The sequence below is a fragment of the Podarcis muralis genome, chromosome 10, assembly GCF_964188315.1.
Source record: "Podarcis muralis chromosome 10, rPodMur119.hap1.1, whole genome shotgun sequence".
In the NCBI taxonomy this organism is placed as follows: Eukaryota; Metazoa; Chordata; class Lepidosauria; order Squamata; family Lacertidae; genus Podarcis; species Podarcis muralis.
Window position 1 is genome coordinate 68,627,704 of NC_135664.1, and position 21,080 is coordinate 68,648,783.

The 21,080-nt window shown below is 47.7% G+C and overlaps 1 protein-coding gene across 2 annotated transcripts in view; it reads right to left on the bottom strand.

Annotated features, from left to right (window-relative positions):
• PODXL (podocalyxin like) overlaps positions 1-21,080 on the bottom strand; it is a 78,751-nt gene that overhangs the window by 19,489 nt on the left and 38,182 nt on the right. For both annotated transcript variants that reach the window (XM_077935355.1, XM_028745733.2), the window contains exons 2-4: positions 4,963-5,415; positions 4,096-4,409; positions 3,659-3,730 (exon numbers count right to left, since the gene is read on the bottom strand). In XM_077935355.1, coding sequence (XP_077791481.1) covers positions 3,659-3,730; positions 4,096-4,409; positions 4,963-5,415 — 839 coding nt within the window. The remainder of the gene's footprint in view (positions 1-3,658; positions 3,731-4,095; positions 4,410-4,962; positions 5,416-21,080) is intronic.

The following is a 21,080-nucleotide window of genomic DNA, read 5'->3' on the forward strand; positions in this document are numbered from 1 at the left end:
TTTTTCAGCTTGTGTCTCGCGGCAACCCGGAAGTACTGGAAAGGGTTACTTCCGGGTTTCGCCGCTTGTGCATGCACAGTAGTGCTAAATTGCGCTTCGCGCATGCGCACAAGCGCCAAATTGCACCACACACCTGCGCAGATACGGCGCTTCAGGTTGCGGGCTTTTCACGTTGTGAACAGGCCTCCGGAACGGATCCCGTTCGCAACCAGAGGTACCACTGTAATCTGCGATTCCGACAAGTTTAAGGCTGGAACTAAGCAGCCTTTAGCTCGGCTAAAGTCACACTTGAGGTACAATGGCAAATTGGCATAAGGGACATTTGGTGATAAGACGGGGTGAGCTCCCATTGCTCAGTCCCTGCTCCTGCCAACCTAGCAGTTCGAAAGCACATCAAAGTGCAAGTAGATAAATAGGTACCACTCTGGTGGGAAGGTAAATGGCGTCTCCGTGTGCTGCTCTGGTTCCCCACAAGCGGCTTAGTCATGCTGGCCACATGACCCGGAATCTGTACGCCGGCTCCCTCGGCCAGTAAAGTGAGATGAGCGCCGCAACCCCAGAGTCGGTCACGACTGGACCTAATGGTCAGGGATCCCTTTATCTTTACCTGAAATTGGAGCTGTTGGTTGGGCATATATGGGGCAAGGCGACACCTCAAGTAAACTGCGCCCAAGCCATTAAGGACTTTATATACCAATAGCAACCCTGGAAAAGACCCTGATGTTGGGAAAGATGGAGAGCACAAGGAGAAGGGGACGGCAGAGGACGAGATGGTTGGACAGTGTTCTCGAAGCTACCAGCATGAGTTTGACCCAACTGCGGGAGGCAGTGGAAGGCAGGAGTGCCTGGTGTGCTCTGGTCCAGGGGGTCACAAAGAGTCGGACACGACTAAACGACTAAACAACAAAGCAACCCTATGCATGTACTAGGAGCAGGAATGTTGCAAACCCATTGGCAACAAGTGTTGAAAATGACCCCAAATGGAAGGTCTTTTTTGTGAGCCTCGTGAAGAGGAACTTGGAATGAGGCAAATGGGTCATCTGAGCCCTCGAGGAATGTGTTGGGAAAGACCCAAATCCGGGTTTGGCTTTCTTCGCTGACCCATCCACCAAAATTGCTTCCCACCAATCTGAATGATCTACAGCTGCTTTCAATGTGGGGTGAAACGCTTCAGGTAGGACTTTGGGGGAAAACTGGCTCTGTTTGCATTTTGCCGTGAACCCAATTTGCCCTTCCTGGAACAATACAGGGGCTGAAATGCAACTATCCTTCAAAACGAACACTTTACCGAATTTTTGCAATGCGCACGTCCAACCACATTTCAAGAGGAAGTGCGCGTAAAGGTAAAGGTAAAGGGACCCCTGACCATTAGGTCCAGTCGTGACCGACTCTGGGGTTGCAGCGCTCATCTCGCTTTATTGGCCAGGTCATGTGGCCAGCATGACTAAGCCGCTTCTGGCAAACCAGAGCAGCACATGGAAATGCCATTTACCTTCCTGCTGGAGCGGTACCTGTTTATCTACTTGCACTTTGTGCTTTCGAACTGCTAGGTTGGCAGGAGCAGTGACCGAGCAACGGAAGCTCACCCCGTCACGGGGATTCGAACCGCCGACCTTCTGATCGGCAAGTCCTAGGCTCTGTGGTTTAACCCACAGCGCCACCCGCGTCCCCTCAGATTGATGAAAATAACAAAAATAGATTGTTGAAAATAACAAAAATGCATATTGCAAGCCAACGTGCACAGACAAATGTTTATGTGAGGGGAAATGCACACTGAGGCATTTTTTTTTAAAAAAAGACAAAACACATTGCAAAACTGACACCTATATGTGGAAAACTAAAATTAAGACTGGAGAAACCCAGAAACTGAGAGGAATTGACATGTTTGTCTACTCCAAGCATCAGAGGGTCTTGTTATCTGTTGAGAACCACCTGGGACCAAGGAGGGTTATTCTATTCATTTCTCCTCCTTCTGAGAGGGAGATTCTGCTCCTACGAGAGGCCTGACGGAAGACACCCATTATTTCACAGCTGCATCTTGCCCTGCAGGGGAGCGAAGGAAGGTGAGGGAAAGGAAATTGCTATTGTGATTGTGGGAATGCCCCCAGAACACCCCAAATAACTGTGGGGTTAGACAGTTCTGGAGGATTTCACGAGGGTCTCTTTCAAAACGCAATTGGTGCTTGTCGTTAGCGATTATTTCCGACAACGGTTATGTCCCTGCGAAAATCAGACCTGCAGACTTCCTGACTTGGCTGCCGGAAAAGATGATATCACAGCTGCCATAATGAGCTGAAAGACACTCGATTCACACGCTTGCAACTCAACTCACAAGGGACAGGGGCAGGAGGGAGGGTACTGGAAACTGGGCCCCCCCATGACTGTAGTTAACCCACTGTCTATTTTTAGCTGAATTGTAGGACTAACTTGCTGGGCGTTGAATCAAGCACTTTGCAGAGTGCACCCTGCAAATATTTAAGTCCTAAAAATCCCAGCTGGATGGGGTTTTTTTAGTCGATGCCGACAATTCAGAGCTTGTTCTGGCGGCTTTCAAACCACCCATTTCAAGTTAAAATGTGAATCCATTCCCATATGCAAATACAATGGCTGAGATAGGTACCTGGCTGCTGCAACCACACCCAGTTGGATTGCTGCAATTGTGTGGCATGCGGGGCAATCCTTGAAGATTGTCTGGAATCTGCAGAATGCCACGAGCAGTTTGCTGTCTGGAGCGGCGAGGAGGTGGGATCTTGCTAATTCAAGGTGCTGGTACTAGCATGGACAGCTTGGGACCAACTAGCCTGAGTGTTAAAATCTACTCAGGAGGTTTCGCTGGTGTCCAGGCATAATCAGTAAGCTTTCTGTATTGATTTCCATATTAGCTGAACTTTTAAAGATCACTTGAAATAATATGCATAAGGTTTTAAAACTGGATAGTTAAGAGTGTAAGATTCTGTGGACATGTATAAATAAGTAAAAAAAAATTGGAACCAGGAGTTGGAGTTGGAGGGAAGTCAATTAAGATGTATGATTTTGATTGTGATGTTCTTTGGGGTTTTTTTATTGTATTTTTGTTATCATAAAATTAATAAATTGTATCCAAAAGAGAGAGAAAAAGTTGTTTTTTCCAGGGTAGTGGAGATGGCAAAGAAGGGAATCGCGGCCAGCAGGTGGCAGCAGTGAGTAAAGTATGAGGCCAACCGGGGAGCTATCACAGCCTAACGATTTCAAGAAACTGAACGCTGAGCATTGTTTAAACTTGAGAATCTGCAGAAAATGATCCAAAAGGGAAAGCACTGTTATGTACTGAAGTTCTCACCCTGGGCCAGCAGGGGGACACTGTAGATAGTTATGCAAATGAAGGATCGAAAGTGACGTTCAGTGATTGGATAGTTACAGAATATGGTTACTGTTGCATTCTAGTGGAGCTCTATATAAGCAGGCTGACTGAGCTCCTCAGTTCAGTTCTGTTCCAGCTTACAAATAAAGAGCTGCTTTGGAAGAATCGCTGTGTCGTCTGATATGTTCGCCCACAACTTAACACACACTATTTATCTCCCCAGGATAAATAGTGCTTTTTTTCCTCCCAAGGAGAGGAGCTCCATAAAATTCTAATCATATGAGACCACCAAAAAGAGACTCCTTGGGAGGTACTTACACATGGCGTGGATTGGTTCAAGGTCAAAATGATTGCCTGGTCTTCTGGTGGCACCGCTTTTTCACAAACAATCTAGGGAAAAAACAGACAACAAAAAGGCTGAACGGATTCCCATGGAATGGGGGGGGGGGGGAGAGAAACAGCATCTCTAGCGAAAACAAAGGCTGTTCCACAAATGCAAACCTCTGGCCTCACCCTCGTTCGGCTCTGCAGGGAAATAACGCAGCTGGAACCCAGAAAGAAAAGTCCTGAGAGCACTTTACTGAGCAAGCGGAACAAAAACGGTGTATAATTTGAAGGGGAAAAGGTTTCACCTGTCTTCCTCCCGGCCTTGTACATAGCAGGGAGACCTTCTACCAAAGCACACAGGGGGAAAACTCCCTCAGAAGGAAGCAGAAAGTTAAAGGATCTACTGCTTTGGGCTGAGCCCTGGGTACCTTGGACTGGGCTACGAAAGAAGTATCGGGAAACGCAACGGGGGGCTGCGGAGAGTCTGAGGGGGTCTTCCTTGTGACTGAAGTCCCAGAACTTGAACTGGGCGGTGGTGGAACCGCTCCCGCCGTATGCGTGGCTGTGCTGCCCGCCGTCACCCCAAGTTCTTTCGTTGTCGCCGTTCTCGTTGTTGACTCAGCTTTCTTTGGCTTCTCTGTGGGCGTTGCAGCAGGGACGACGGCCTTGGTTGTAGATTTCTCTGTTGTAGAAGCAACAGTGGTGACGCTTCCTGAACCTGGCGTGGTGCCTGGGCTCTTCCCTGTTTAAAAAGAAAAAAGCCGGGGTGAGGAAAACCAGCACTCCCTCCTAATTATTATTATCAGCTAATTGATTTTTGAATTTTACTGTTATTCATGTTTTTATACTGTATTGTATGCTGCTTTTATAATTCAGTGTTTTAAAGTGTTTTAAATTTGTTGTTAGCTGCCCTGAGCCCGGTTTTTGAACCGGGAAGGGCGGGGTATAAATAAAATATTATTATTATTATTATTATTATTATTATTATTATTAGCAAAACCACGACTTCCATGGTCAGTTTTTCTTTTTCACCCGAGAACGAGGCAGGGATTTTTCTGAATAAAGCAGTCTGGGCTCACAGCCACCTTTCACACTGGCGTCTCTTCCGCCGCACCTGTTGAACTCTCAGCCTGATGGGAGGGCGTTCCACAGGGCGGGCGCCACTACCGAGAAGGCCCTCTTTTGACGAAGGGTGGTATATAAATTTAACTAATAAATAACAATAACAACAACCACTGCTGCCAGCCAGTGTGGACAGCACTAGACTAGATGGGCCAAGGATCTGAGTACAGTACCTGGAGTGGCAGCAGCTGCTGAACTGCCTGGCTTCAGAGTCGGGGCACTTGTCGTCACAACGCCAGAGTGTGTCGTCGAGGCCGCCGCTTTTGGCCCAACGCCTGTCAAGGACGTCGTCGTCTCTTGGGGGGCCGCAGATGTAGTTTTGGTCGACGCCGCTACAGTTGCAGAGGGTGGTTTGGGGGTAGTTACAGCCACTGATGTAGCTATGGCGACAGGAGATCCCTTGACTCCACTTGAAGTTGTGTCTGTGGGTTTATTAATGGTCCCTGCAGTCGTACTCAGTGGGGGGCTTCCTGCAGTTGTCGAGACACTGCTTTTGGCAGTAGTAGCAGAGACGGTGGTCTTCAGGGCCGGTGGAGGAGTGGTACTTCCGGGGGTTAAGGTGGTGGACTTAGCACTGCTTGTGGGCGTCGCCGACGTGCCACTCATGGTTCCAGCTGTGGTAGTTCCTAAAAAGACCCAGAGAGTTAGGCATGTTTTGGAAACGGTTAACTTGCTCTCTTTCTCCCCTCGCTACAACCTTCTGAAGGACATAATCATTGCTAACATCGTTCACTAAGCAGAGGATAGGTGGGCCTCTGCCATGGATGCTTCAGTTGAGATTCCTGCAGAAGATCCTTGCAGGGTCAGGCCAATGTCCATCTAGATCCTGGTTCCACAGCGGCCAACCAGGGATCCCTGCGAGCAGGACCTGAGCACAACAGATCTCTCTTGGCGTGCACTTCCCAGAAACTGGTATAAACAATTGGCTTACATGCTGCCAGCTAGCCTGGGATAACCGTTGCTCCCAAGCTCTGATTGGTTCATCTCTTCAACATGTGAGCTAGAGGCTGAAACAACAAGCTATGAGCTTGCACAGTCAGTGCATGGAGAATCGGAAAGCTTTTTTTCTGTCTGAGGGCCACATGGACAAGCACCCAAGGGCCACACATGCCACAGGTGGGTAGGGCCGGGGGGGGGGGAATGGGTGGAGCAATGGATGCAAATACTGCATACACACTCTTTATCCTCCATCCAGCCAAGCAAGGAACACGTTCAAGGGCATATTCCAGTCAGGTAAAAAGCATTTGGGGTGCAAAGGAGGGTCAATGGGGGCCAGTTAGACGGGCTGGGAGGATCAAATCTGGCCCCTGGGCTTCAGTTTCCCGAGCTTTGTGCTTGCACTTTGAATTTGATCCTGGCCTACGAGAGACACAGATTTCCTCTGGTTCAGATTGAGATGCTGAACTATTGGTTGCGAGTCAGGATAGAGCAGTTATACCTAGAGGCAAGCTTTCACTATTGGTTTCTTTGTTTATTTTATTAGAACAATCTTATTCATAAAGAAATAAGTGATAAAGGAAAAACAAATACTGAAAAAGAAAGAGGCAAAAGTGACACAGTAGGTAAAATCTATACATTTCCGTACCCTGTCCTATAAAGGAAAATAACGTTATACAGTGGTGCCTCGCAAGACGAAAAACCCGCTAGACGAAACGGTTTTCCGTTTTTCGATGCACTTAGCAAGACGATTTTTCCTATGGGCTTGCTTCGCAAGACGGAAATGTCTTGCGAGTCTTGCGATTTTTTCCGCTCCCCCCCTTTTTCTAAGCCGCTAAGCCGCTAATAGGGTTGCTTCGCAAGACAAAAAAACCGCTAGACGAAGAGTCTCGCGGAACGGATTATTTTCGTCTTGCGAGGCACCACTGTATTCCTGATACAACTCTGGTTATTCATAACGTATTACATTCTGTATAAACTCATTCCAAATACAGTGGTACCTCGGGTTACATACGCTTCAGGTTACATACGCTTCAGGTTACAGACTCCGCTAACCCAGAAATAGTACCTCGGGTTAAGAACTTTGCTTCAGGATAAGAACAGAAATTGTGTTCTGGTGGCGCGGAGGCAGCGGGAGGCCCCATTAGCTAAAGTGGTGCTTCAGGTTAAGAACAGTTTCAGGTTAAGAACAGACCTCCAGAACGAATTAAGTGCTTAACCTGAGGTACCACTGTATTATAAATATTTCTATTTAAGGCCATATTGGAGCAGAACACCAAAGGCTTAAAAACAAAACAAAAACAAACGCAAGAAAGGAAAAAGACTCGTCTCATTCCTTCCGTCCCTCCTCCACCTTCATCTGAGCCATTTAGGGGGTCCTCTTGCATCGCGTTCCTGATTCTTGTTTTGGGGCCATTTCCTATCTGGGCAATTTCCTTCTACGTCCAGCCACCTTTGGTGACACGGCGCTTAAGGCTGGCTCAGAGTCTATTAATAGCAGGAAAGGGAAATGCAAAAGAATAACTTCGGGAGGAGCAGGAGGGGGACACACCCTGCCCAGCCCGTCCTGAGCCTGCTTGCGCCAACGTCAGTGGCATGGAGCCATAGAGGTGGTGGGATGCGAGGCAGAGCTGTCTGAGGAACCACTGACTCCCCTGAGTGTGGGGACTGTAAGCTGGGCTTTGGGAAATCCCTTTCCCCCCTCTGCAGCCTTTTCCGATTAAGCGGGAGCAAGGGGTTAAAGGAATCAAAGGCTTCTTTGCAGACTCTCTCAAGGGTAGCTGGGGTATGAGGGAGACTGTGAAGAAGAGAAGGTCCAGAGTTGTATTTCTCTACTCCCTGGATTTTTTAAAAAAATTGTTTGCCGTAAGCAAGGGAAGCAATGAATCTCACCAAAATCAAAATCCAGTCAGAAGCAGAACTTTCCTGCTGTTGCAAACAAACCCCCAAGTTGTCTGAAAATGCCTAGTTTGCTCAGCACAAATTGCCTACGTAAAAATGCATCGTTTGAAGGGATATTGCGTGGCAAAAATGTATGCGCTTGCGAAAATTGCAGGCAGAAATGGGCGTCTTAGGAGAATTTTGCACTAAAACGGTGATGACTTTTCAGGAGGACTTTAAAAAGGCAAATAAACCACAAACCGACATGGAAATGTTAAGGACTGGATCTAAGGTCGGAAAAACGGGAAACCGAAATTGAGATATTTCCGCATCTCTAGGTCCAAGTTTCATTCCTCCCTTGACGGGTCACCAGGGCAGGGTTAACTGATGGTGCTTTGGCCTTTGAGCTGAAGATAATAAACGCTTGTCTTTGCCGCCAGGGAGAGGTTAAAACCATTCTCAAAACCCACACGCAGTTCTTGCTCCCTATCGCACACAAAGGGGACAAGCTTGTTTGAGGATGTGTTGCTTGCTCTGCTCCCAAGGCGCTGGCTAGATAAAAATAATTTTCTGGCTCGGGCCAAGCGGATGGAGGAACTCTGCCTCCTGCTCTTATCAACCCGGCCCAGACGAGGCCAAGAAGGGTAACAGGTTCGTGACGGGCCTCGCTCTACGAGATAGCTGGGGCAGGGGGTGGCTTGGGCGAAGGCTTCTAGCCTAGTCTGGGGCGGGATCGATGGCTGGTAGGGAAATAAACGTTCACGGAAAGCACCATATGGTAGTCTTGGAAACCTAGAGCCTGTTCGCCAGGCACAGAGCTCTCATTCTCAGTTGAAAATGTCTCGAGGAAGGGCCTTAGTGGTCAAGCATCCCCCAGCATCTCCAATTAGAGCTGGGGACCATAAAGGTAATGGGACCCCTTACCATTAGGTCCAGTCGTGGCCGACTCTGGAGTTGCGGTGCTCATCTCGCTTTATTGGCCAAGGGAGCCAGCGTACAACTTCCGGGTCATGTGGCCAGCATGACTAAGCTGCTTCTGGTGAACCAGAGCAGCGCACAAAAACGCCGTTTACCTTCCCGCCGGAGTGGTACCTATTTATCTACTTGCACTTTGATGTGCTTTTGAACTGCTAGGTTGGCAGGAGCTGGGACCGAGCAACGGGAGCTCACCCCGTCGCGGGGATTCAAACTTCCGACCTTCTGATCGGCAAGTCCTAGGCTCTGTGGTTTAACCCACAGCGCCACCCGTGTCCCTGGGGACCATACCCTGTCTTTAAACCCTGGGAAGCTGCTGCCAGTAGTAACGTAATGTCAGTGTCCTGACAACATCCAGGAGCCTGTAGGTTCTCCATCCTGACTTGAAGGACCGTCAGCTTGCAGGGCTTGGGGAGGGCTCTGCTTTGAGAATTGGAAGAGTCATGGTACATCAGAAGAGACAATACTGATGGTCTGACAAAAGAGGCTGCCTTATCATGAGTCTCATCATCATCATCATCATCATCAACCTTTTATTCGACCGTCAGTCAGAAAAAAGTACATTTGTCAATACACAGTTAAAACATCCAGGAAGATTTTAGACCTTAGCCAACACTAAAATGGGCTAAACAGATAGCCCCATATCAATACAGTCAATTATAGTCTTGCGACACTTAAAAGCTAAAAAATGAAATTTGGCCACCAAGGAAGGTATAGCTCTAGTGACATTATTCAGCAAGTGTAAAACCTGGTTTTCTCCGGGTAGGAAGCTAAATTGACATAGGAGTGGGTCTATAAAATTTTGTCTAAGCTCTGCATAAGAAGGGCAAGTCAAGAGAATGTGTTCGGTGGACTCAACCACACCCATGGCACAATGACAGGTTCTCTGGGCGTATGGTACTCCCCTGTACCTTCCCCACAATATCGCAGAGTCAAGGACATTTAATCTAGCCGCTGTAAGAAGTCTGTGGTATTCCACATAGTGGATTTCTGCAAGGTAGGGGGCTGGTATGGTCCGATAAATCTGGTCCCCTAGGAACATCCCTGGTTTTACCTGGGCTATGTCCTCTACCTTATCATGAGTCAGAACATGGATCCAGCTAGTTCAGTATCTCCTCCACCTACTGGCAGGGGCTGTCCAGGATTTCAGACAGGGCAACCCAACCTGGAGATGCCAGGGGGTGAACTTGGAGAGCCAGCATGGTGTAGTGGTTAAGAGCGGTGGACTCGTAATCTGGTGAACCGGGTTCACTTCCCCGCTCCTCCACATGCAGCTGCTGGGTGACCTTGGGCCAGTCACACTTCTCTGAAGTCTCTCAGCCCCACTCACCTCACAGAGTGTTTGTTGTGGGGGAGGAAGGGAAAGGAGGTTGTTAGCCGCTTTGAGACTCCTTCGGGTAGTGATAAAGCGGGATATCAAATCCAAACTCTTCTTTTTCTTCTCCTTGTATATGTCAAAGGAGATGCTCTAACACTGAACTACGAACCACCAGCAGAATTGCAGTATGGCCTCTTCCTTTAATGGCAACCCAGTCCCTACTGATTTTCAGTTCCAACAAAGCTGAATTTATGTTCCTATAAATTACCGCTGGGCAGGGCTGATGCCCGAGGCTGAACAAAGAGACCCTCTTTTTTTTTTTTTGAAAAGTTCTTCCAGGCTGCCAGAAACAGATTTGCAAAGGTTGAGCACACCGTTTAATTTGAGGGATTTGAACCACAAAAGATGCCCTTTTAGTGCTGGGTTAGCTTCTCACTCTGCATACCTTTCGCTTCAAACCTGAAAGCCGGTGTGGGGGGAGAAAGATTACTGTTTTTAAAATGAAGCTAACTATTGACTTGCTAGTGAGCCATGGCTGTAATATCGGCCCTAACGTTGACCTCGTATATTTGAGTCGCAAGAAAAAACACCTCACAGTCATGAGTCTTATGAGACAATTGAAAATATACTGTAGTAAAGACCAGATGTTTTGGCTGGCAAATTCATAGTCACGTAAGAAATTTGCCCCTTCCTCATTTCAAGGAAAGTTAAAGCTATGGTTTTCCCAGTAGTGATGTATGGAAGTGAGAGCTGGACCATAAAGAAGGCTGATCGCCGAAGAATCGATGCTTTTGAATTCTGGTGCTGGAGGAGACTCTTGAGAGTCCCATGGACTGCAAGAAGATCAAACCTCTCCATTCTGAAGGAAATCAGCCCTGAGTGCTCACTGGGAGGACAGATCGTGAAGCTGAGGCTCCAAGACTTTGGCCACCTCATGAGAAGAGAAGACTCCCTGGAAAAGACCCTGATGTTGGGAAAGCACAAGGAGAAGGGGACAACGGAGGACGAGATGGTTGGACAGTGTTCTCGAAGCTACCAGCATGAGTTTGACCAAACTGCAGGAGGCAGTGGAAGACAGGAGTGCCTGGCGTGCTCTGGTCCAGGGGGTCACGAAGAGTCGGACACAACTAAACATCTAAACAACAACAACAGCATTTCAAGGAGCGCTTTCTCATGAAGGGTACTTCCTGACAGGAGTTCGTTGTGGAATTGGTATCTATTTATTTTATTTAATTCTTCTGTATACAGTCATACCTTGGATCTCGAACGCCTTGGCTCCCAAACAAACCGCCTCCCGAATGATCGAAACCTGGAAGTGACCCTTCCAGTTTGCGAACTGTTTTTGGAAGCCAAACATCCTGTCGGGCTTCTGATTGGCTGCAGGAACTTCCTGCAGCCAATCAGAAACAACACTTTAGTTTCTGAACATTTTGGAAATCGAACGGACTTCCAGAACGGATTTCGTTCAACTTCCAAGGTATGACTGTACCGCCTTTCACTCGTAGATCTCAGGGCGGTTCGCAACATAAAATTACAATATAAAAACCACAAAATATGTAATAAAAATAAGAACTACAGCAGCAAATCAATACCCCTCCATCACACAAAACATTTAAAAGGGCATAACTCTCAAAATGCTAATGCATACTTATTTCCCATTTCAACTGGACTTCCCCTCACCACACAAAATCCAATTAAGTCAGAATAACGCACTATGCACCTGCAAGTTTGCTAAAGGTAAAGGGACCCCTGACCATTAGGTTCAGTCGTGACCGACTCTGGGGTTGCAGCGCTCATCTCGCTTTAGTGGCTGAGGGAGCCGGCGTACAGCTTCCGGGTCATGTGGCCAGCATGACTAAGCCGCTTTTGGTGAACCAGAGCAGCACACGGAAACACAGTTTACCTTCCTGCCAGAGCAGTACCTATTTATCTACTTGCACTTCTGACGTGCTTTCGAACTGCTAGGTTGGCAGGAGCAGGGACTGAGCAACAGGAGCTCACCCCGTCGCGGGGATTCAAACTGCTGGTCTTCTGATCGGCAAGTCCTAGGCTCTGTGGTTTAACCCACAGTGCCACCCACGTCCTGCAAGTTTGCTAGTGAGCTTTAATTTCATATCTTTGGTGGGGGGGTGATGTTTTGTTGAGGGTTCTCTGGGAAGGGACAGCTAAGTTAAGCTGCAACATCTGTTTTGGACCGGCCATCCCTTCTCTTCCTGCCCGACAGCTCCTCTCTCATTTCCTGAGCTCTGTGAGTTGGTTTTTTCCATCTCTCTCACCGCGGACGATTTTCCAGGTTTTCCCGGAAATTTGTTCATGGAGAAGAGCTTGCGGGTGGGGGGCAATAGGTGTATTTATCCAGCGTGCTCCTTTTGAACAGATGTGCGAGAAGTTCTCCTTCTGTGTGTGCTGGACAAGCTTTTTGGGTCGCCCCCTTGAACCGCTCCATTGGGTGGATTTCAGATGCTGCTTTTCCCTGCTGGAAAAACGATTTGCTCTGTCACCTTGCCGAACTTCAGCTTTCCCTGCCTTGCTATCTCATGGAGCGAAATGCAGCAAAACAAAATTATTGCGAGGAAAGAAAGCAGCTTGATGGAGACAGGCTGCGGCCTTGAGGGCTTTTTAGTTCAGAGAAGTTTGTAAGATTATGCCTGGCCTGGAGAAAGCGGACGAGGAAAGTTTGTCTCCCTCTCTCACAATGCTGGAAATTGTGGACGTCTCATGATGCTGAACGTCAGAAAGATCCAGGGCAGTTAAAATAAAGTCCTCCTTTATGCAGCGCGTAGGAACTTGCTCCCACAGGAGACAAAGATGGCTACCAATTTGGATGGCCTTGAAAGAGAATTAGACAAATTCATGGATTGACTGAGGAGATGACTGGGGAGACCCGGCCGGATGGGCAGGGCATAAATAATAAAATTATTATTATTATTATCACCACCACCACTACTACTACTACTATGCTCTGCTTTCACCCAGTGAGCTTCATGACTGGGTGGAGATTTGAACCCGGATCTCCCAGGTCCTAGTCCAACACTCTAACAACGACACCCCCCTGGCTTCCTAGAGTTCAGTTCCATAAATTGAGCAGGTAAATAAATACGGGGAAAGCAAAATGACACTTGGGGAAGGATGTGAAATATTTCCTTGAAGCTTTAATTTGTTTTATTCTGGATTGTTTAATGTGTTGTAAACGGCTTTGAGGTTTTTTCTTTAAAATATAAAGCAGTACAGTCATACCTTGGGTTACAGACGCTTCAGATTGTGTTTTTTTGGGTTACAGATGCGCTGAAACCCAGAAGTAACGGAACAGGTGACTTTCGGGTTTCGGAGGTCGTGCATGTGCAGAAGTGCTAAATTGCGCTTTGCGCAGAAGCGCCATATTGCAACCCACGCATACGAAGGGGAAGCGGGTTGTAAACGCTGCAGGTTGCGAATGTGCCTCCTGCACGGATCATGTTCGCAACTCGAGCATCCACTGTATATAAATGAAATAATGAAGAAGAAGAAGAAATTTCACTGAGAAAAAAATAGTGCCTAGATATTCCGTTGTGGCCACTGCAACCTAGGTTTAAGGTGCCATTTGACAATTAGCTAATACAGTGGTACCTCAGGTTATAAACGCTTCAGGTTATAGACTCCGCTAACCCGGAAGTAGTACCTTGGGTTTACTTTACTTCAGGATGGGAACGGAAATCACATGGCGGCAGCGGGAGGCCCCATTAGCTAAAGTGGTACCTCAGGTTAAGAACAGTTTCAGGTTAAGAACGGACCTCCAGAACGAATTAAGTTCTTATCCCGAGGTATCACTGTATATCTGAGTTTCAAACACTGGTGTGCTCTAACAATGCTTTTGAATCCCTTGTGGGCCAAACCTGACCACCAACCCTTTGCAAAACAGTGCAACTTATTTTTGTGTTCTGCCGAGTCCTGTTCCAATACAATGCAAAGGGAACAATGCAACGTCGCCTAGTTATGCAATCATATCTCTGCCATTGGCTCAAAGGCTTTTTGTGCAAGATGGTCTTTAAATAGCTTTGAATGGGAGAAAGGGGGGAGCGCTGGCTTTCTCCACCCTTAAAAGAATGGGAGACTCTCCCCCGCCTGCCAAACCTCCCTTCTCGTTCATGGATGCTGGGAAGCTCCACCGTGAATACCCTTTGTTTAAATCAATGCAATTCTTGGACAAATGAAAATAGGAGACCCGGTTGTCAAAGGGCAAGGTGGAGACCGACAGGGGCTGATACGACCTCTTTCTCCCAACTTAAAGGCAGTCTTGGGGTTCCCCAATTTGGGACTAGAGGCACAGGGCTGGGAGATGGGAATAATTCTCTTCCTCATAGTGCCCCCAACAATTTAAATCCCCTTCCCATTGGGCAACGGGACAGGGAAGATAGGTGCAATATTGGGATGAGGAATCACAGAATTGCTCGCTTGGAACGGGCTCCGAGGGTCATCTAGTCCAACCCCCTGCAATGTGGGAATCTCAGCTAGAACACCCCTGACTAGAGAATAGAATAGAACAGAATTTACTATTTATACCCCACCCATCTGGCTGGGTCTCCCCAGCCACTCTGGGGGCTTCCAACAAAGCATTAAAATACAGTAATCTATTAATCATCAAAAGCTTCCCTAAAGAGGGCTGCCTTCAGATGTCTTCTAAAAGTCTGGTAGTTGTTCTTCTCTTTGACATCTGGTGGGAGGGCGTTCCACAGGGCGGGTGCCACCACCGAGAAGGCCCTCTGCCTGGTTCCCTGTAACTTGGCTTCTCGCAGTGAGGGAACCGCCAGAAGGCCCTCAGCACTGGGCCTCGGTGTCCGGGCTGAATGATGGGGGTGGAGACACTCCTTCAGGTATACTGGACTGAGGCCATTTAGGGCTTTCAAGGTCAACACCAACACTTTGAATTGTGCTCGGAAATGTACTGGGAGCCAATGTAGGTCCCAGTCACCAGTCTAGCTGCCGCATTCTGGATTAGATGTAGTCTCCGGGTCACCTTCAAAGGTAGCCCCACGTAGAGCGCATTGCAGTAGTCCAAGCAAGAGATAACCAGAGCATGCACCACTCTGGCAAGACAGTCTGCGGGCAGGTAGGGTCTCAGCCTGCGTACCAGGTGGAGCTGGTAGACAGCTGCCCTGGACACAGAATTAACCTGTGCCTCCATGGACAACTGTGAGTCCAAAATGACTCCCAGGCTGCGCACCTAGTCCTTCAGGGGCACAGTTACCTCATTCAGGACCAGGGAGTCTCCACACCCGCCCGCCACACTTGTTTCACCTTCAGATATTTGAAGATCAAGAAGGGCATGGGTATCAGTCAAGATTCAAGCTCTGTTACTTCTCACAAGCCCCTTTCTTGTGTAAAAGCTAAAGGTAAAGGCAACTAGGGGTTGTAGCACTCATCTCGCTTTCAGGCCGACAGAGCCAGCGTTTGTCCACAGACAGCTTTCTGGGTCATATGGCCAGCATGACTAAACCACTTCTGGCACAACGGGACACCATGATGGAAGCCAGAGTGCACGGAAACGCCGTTTACCTTCCAGCCACAGTGGTACCTATTTATTTACTTGCACTTTGATGTGATTTCAAACTGCTAGGCTGGCAGGAGCTGGGACAGAGCAACAGGAGCTCACCCCATTGCAGGGATTCGAACCACCACTTTCTGATTGGCAAGCCCAAGACGCTCAGTGGTTTAGACCACAGCGCAACCCTCTTAGATGTTTTCCCCAAAGTCATTGTGCAGCCCAAATCCTATGCTTATTTACTTAATGAGACTGGCTTCCTAACAGCCCAGTCCTCTGCAAAGGCGTGCTGAAGCACATGCAGAATCCTGCAATCTCATGCTCAATGACCTCAGAGCAAGTCCCACTGACCACAACAGGGCATAAAAAGGTAAAAGGACCCCTGGCCATTAGGTCCAGTTGTGGCCGACTCTGGGGTTGCTGCGCCCATCTCGCTTTATTGGCCGAGGGAGCCGGTGTACAGCTTCCGGGTCATGTGGCCAGCATGACTAAGCCGCTTCTGGCGAACCAGAGCAGCGCACGGAAACGCTGTTTACCTTCCCGCCAGAGCAGTACCTATTTATCTACTTGCACTTTGATGTGCTTTCAAACTGCTAGGTTGGCAGGAGCAGGGACTGAGCAACAGGAGCTCACCCCGTCGCGGGGATTTGAACCACCGACCTTTTGATTGGCAAGTCCTAGGCTCTGTGGTTTAACCCACAGTGCCACCCGCGTCCCACAATAGGGCATACACAGGGAATTATTGTGATATCAACATAGGGATGAATTATAAGGCCAACCAGCTGCAGCCGCTCCCTGCTGCCTTCAAGCTGGAGTTTGCCAGAGGGGTGGAAGACCACCAAATGGGGGGGAGGGAAAGGGAACATTGGTGTCCCCCTCTTTTCATTTTTCCAGCTCTGCACAAAGGCTCCCATCTGGCCCTCGTTGTTGACTCATGGCTCAAGGTTGGGGGCGACTGGTGGCACCAGCTTCAAGAAAGCATCTGAGCAATGTGGCTTCAGGGATGCTCGACGTCTCGTTCCCACCGCTCTGCACAGCAGTGGGATGTTGACACAGTCTGTGTTTGGGCATTTCCTGTCTGAAGCTGGAAGGAATGTAGGGGGCAAGACTCTGGCAATGCGCTAAAGGGGGGGGGAAGGGAGGGAGGCGGCTGAAGAGTTTCCAGGCAGATGTCAGCCCAGGCCAAGGTGGTCCTGGAAAAAGGCATTCCTGGTGGAGTTTGCAGAAGGTGGCAAAGTCTGGTGCGGACTGTGCACCCATAGGACACATAATCTGGGGACTGCATCATCCAGGTAGGGCAAAATTACTGGATGGATGTGCCGCCTTCAGAGAACATCTCTTCCCCTGGTCAAGGGTATAAACAATTCTGAGCACCTTCAGCTAGAACAGGTTGCAAAACCTGCAAGAGATGCTCGTTATAGCAGCACGGAAAATGTGCCTCATTAATAAGAGGGGGATATTTTACAAACCAGTTTATCCTAATGGCATATAAATCACAGGTTCGGACAAATGTCAGCCTGGCTTGTTCAGCAATGTCTAGGCAACACGGTGACCATGTACATACGCAACAGACAATCTTTATAGAATTCCTTCAAACCATAACAAGTACAAAGTGAAATCTTTAGTCTCAAAGTCTCTGGAAATCTTTAAATGAAGCGAGGTACCAGACTTTGTGCGATGAAAGACAAGCTGTGAAGCTTTGTGTATTCAGCAAATATGATGTCCAACACTGAACAGGGGACTGCGTCAGGGGACGCAGGTGGCGCTGTGGGTTAAAGCCTCAGCACCTAGGACTTGCCGATCTAAAGGTCGGTGGTTCGAATCCCTGCGGCGGGGTGCGCTCCTGTCGTTCGGTCCCAGCGCCTGCCAACCTAGCAGTTCGAAAGCACCTTCGGGTGCAAGTAGATAAATAGGGACCGCTTACTAGCGGGAAGGTAAACGGTGTTCCGTGTGCTGCGCTGGCTCACCAGATGCAGCTTTGTCACGCTGGCCACGTGACCCGGAAGTGTCTGCGGACAGCACTGGCTCCCGGCCTATAGAGTGAGATGAGCGCACAACCCTAGAGTCTGGCAAGACTGGCCCGTACGGGCAGGGGTACCTTTACCTTTACCTTTACCTTTACCAGACTTTGTGCGACGAAAGACAAGCTGTGAAGCTTTGTGTATTCAGCAAATATGATGTCCAACACTGAACAGTGATTCCGGATATTTCTGTTTCATAGAATTCTTCATCAGCGTGGTGGGAGGATATAGAATTGCTTCATAAACCCATCTTATTTCGAATGAATGTATGTAAATGAAAATATCAAATGCTGTGGAACAGTGCTCATGTAATAATGTAGTCACTACTGTTCAGAGGTCTAGTTCAAACATAAGAGTTTCAGTCTAATCAATCATGGTTCATTGGCCTGCAACCTATTATAGTATGGTTTATTAGATTTGTATACCGCCCTTCATCTGAAGATCACAGAGGGCTAGAGCGTGGGATTCTTAATCTCAGGGAAATGGGTTCAAGTCCCATATTGGGCAAAAGTTTCTTGCATTGCAGTGGGTTGGACTAGATGACCCTTGTGGCTATCACGGCCTCCTGTGGGAGTCTTCTGAAATATTTCTCTCTGTTGGTACCTTGGATGGATTCAAATTGATTTCATGTACATCCTATCATAGACTGACTGCTTCCTTTGCTGTGTCTTCTGTCGTCAGGTGAAGACTGTTTTATTCCAGCAGGCTTTTGGGGGACTGCCTGTATTTTAAGGAATGGACTTTTAAATAGTTCTGCGCTATTTTTACTCTCTGTATTTTAACAGGTCTGCTTTCATATTGTTCTAATTTAATTTTAAATACTTTTAAGCAATATGCATTCAGCCTTCTGCATTTTATCTCTGTTGTTTTAAGATGAGTAAGTTGCCTTGAGTCCCAGTCTGGGGAAAAGGCAGGATATAAACAAATATAATAATATGATTTTTAAAACATTTTTGTATTTATGATTTTTTTAAAGTGTTTTTTGTATAAAACACTTTTTTGTTTAAATGGTTTTATGTTGTAAGATTTTAAATTGCTTTCAGTTGCCTCGCGGGTAGGGCTGGGCGATATAACAATATATTGTCCAAAACCGGTTTGAAATCCATATCATGATACTTGTTTCATAATTTTTGACCTGGCAATATATCACGAATCATGGTGTGTGTTTGTGTGCTCTGCAAAAATCACAATGTGGGGAAAAACTGTGAAGCCACGCATTGCCTCTACATAAAGGTAAAGGGACCCCTGACCATTAGGTCCAGTCGCGGACGACTCTGGGGTTGTGGCACTCATCTCGCTTTATTGGCTGAGGGAGCCGGCGTACAGCTTCCGGGTCATGTGGCCAGCATGACCAAGCCGCTTCTGGCGAACCAGAGCAGTGCACGGAAACGCTGTTTACCTTCCCGCCGGAGTGGTACCTATTTATCTACTTGCACTTTGACGTGCTTTTGAACTGCTAGGTTGGCAGGAGCAGGGACCGAGCAACGGGAACTCACCCCGTCGCAGGGATTCAAACCGCCGACCTTCTGATCGGCAAGCTATAGGCTCTGTGTTTAACCCACAGCGCCACCCACATAGCACCGTCCTTATTTCAGACACTGTGATATATCAGTACATCGCAATGTTTAGGCTGGTGAGATATCACAATGTTGAAAACCAGGTGTCGCCCAGCCCTACTCGTGGGAAGCCATTCATAAATGAAAATAACGTAATAACTTATACACACAGACACCCCAACCTGGATTGGAAGGGGTTGGACTAGATGGCGTCTGAGGTCCCAACTCTAGGATTCTACGATTTGGAAGCCTGCCTGTCTTTACAGTCGACACAGATGCTTTCAATCAACGTGAAGCGTGCTCACAATGGTCGACTCTTGCAATACACACAACAAGCCAGACAGACACTCATCCCAGCTCCCCAAGCGCTAACAATCTCACAAAGGCTCCACCAGCCCCTCTGCACTGTACAGGAGCTGATAAGAGGAAGCAAACACAGTTGCGCCCCTGGAGAGCCTTGTTAATTTGGGCTTGCTGATTTTCTGTGCAGACAGCAAGATAAGCCCTTCAAAGGCTGTTGGCTGAGCTGGATCAGAAGAATGCCCACCCCTTAAAAAATAATAATTAAAAGGAGGGAGGGGGGAGAGCCAGCTGGTCACCGGTCTCATAGCCTTCCTACATCCTAGACGCCAAGAGGCTGAAGACGAAATCGGCTTAGTGCCCGAGGCTAATGAGTCCTCTTCCCAATAAGGCCAGAGGGCTTGTTCCATTTCACACATCTACTGATGAGGAGGGAAACTGAAGCAGGAGGAGTAACCCCAGGAAAACAAAGAGAAAATCCAATTCCTTCTGCCCTGCTTCAACACACACACACAAAAACAATATGGCTGGCATCTCTTTTACTATTATTGCTATCGTTTGGCCCAGATATCCTGGAGCCATTGCTAAGGTAGGAGGCGATTTGCAAAGGAAGCGTTCAACGCCAGAGTTGTGCAAGAATAAAATAATAAATAATAATAATATTTATTATTTATTATTTATACCCTGCCCATCTGGCTGGGCTTCCCCAGCTGCTCTGGGCGGCTTCCAACAAAATATTAAAATACAGTAATGCATCAAACATTAAAAGCTTCCCTAAGAAGGGCTTGCCAGCTTTTCCAAGTCCCTGGATGTGTGACACAGCTCCCTGCGGAAGCTAAGCAGCTCTGGGTGGCGGCCAGTGCTGCCTGCACTGACTGGCAGCAGCACTCTAGGAGTTTCAGGCAGTCCCTCCCAGCCCTGTACATGGAGAAGCCAAGACTCAGCCTGGCACCTTCCACATGAAAAGCAAATGCTCTGCGCATGAGCTACGGTCCTTCCAGGGCCTTGACAATGTGCGCATGGAAGACAGATGCGGTAAGTCAGACCACTGGTATACCTAGACTAATACTGTCTACTCTGACTGGCAACAGCTCTCACCAGTGTCTCAGCAAGAGGTCCTCTCCAGCACTTCCTACTTTATTAATTTTCAAAACTATAAACATACAACATAAAACAGTACAAAATCTAAATATCGATATTACTCTGAATCTCTTGACCTCCCCACATCCCTTCCATGGGCCTTTTAATTCTATTTTCAACTGCATCCCAGTACTTCACCAATTTTTCATCTTCCTAAGTTATCTATACATTCTGTTACTTTACAAGCGTATGTAAAATCCTGCTAATGTAGGCCAAAATAAAATAATAATAATAATAATAATAATAATAATAATAATAATAATAATATAATTTATTATTTATTATTTATTATTTATACCCCACCCATGTGGCTGAGTTTCCCCAGCCACTCTGGGCAGCTCCCAATTGAGTGTTTAAAATACAGCATTAAATATTAAAAACTTCCATAAACAGGGCTGCCTTCAGATGTCTTTTAAAAATAGGATAGCTGCTTATTCCCTTCACATCTGAAGGGAGGGCGTTCCACAGGGCGGGAGCCACTACCGAGAAGGCCCTCTGCCTGGTTCCATGTAACTTCACTTTTTGCAATGAGGGAACCGCCAGAAGGCCCTCGGAGCTGGATCTCAGTGTCCGGGCTGAAGAATGGGAGGGCCGCAGGCTTGGGGTGCCTGCTATAAACAGTTAAAAACTTCGGCAGGATTCTAAA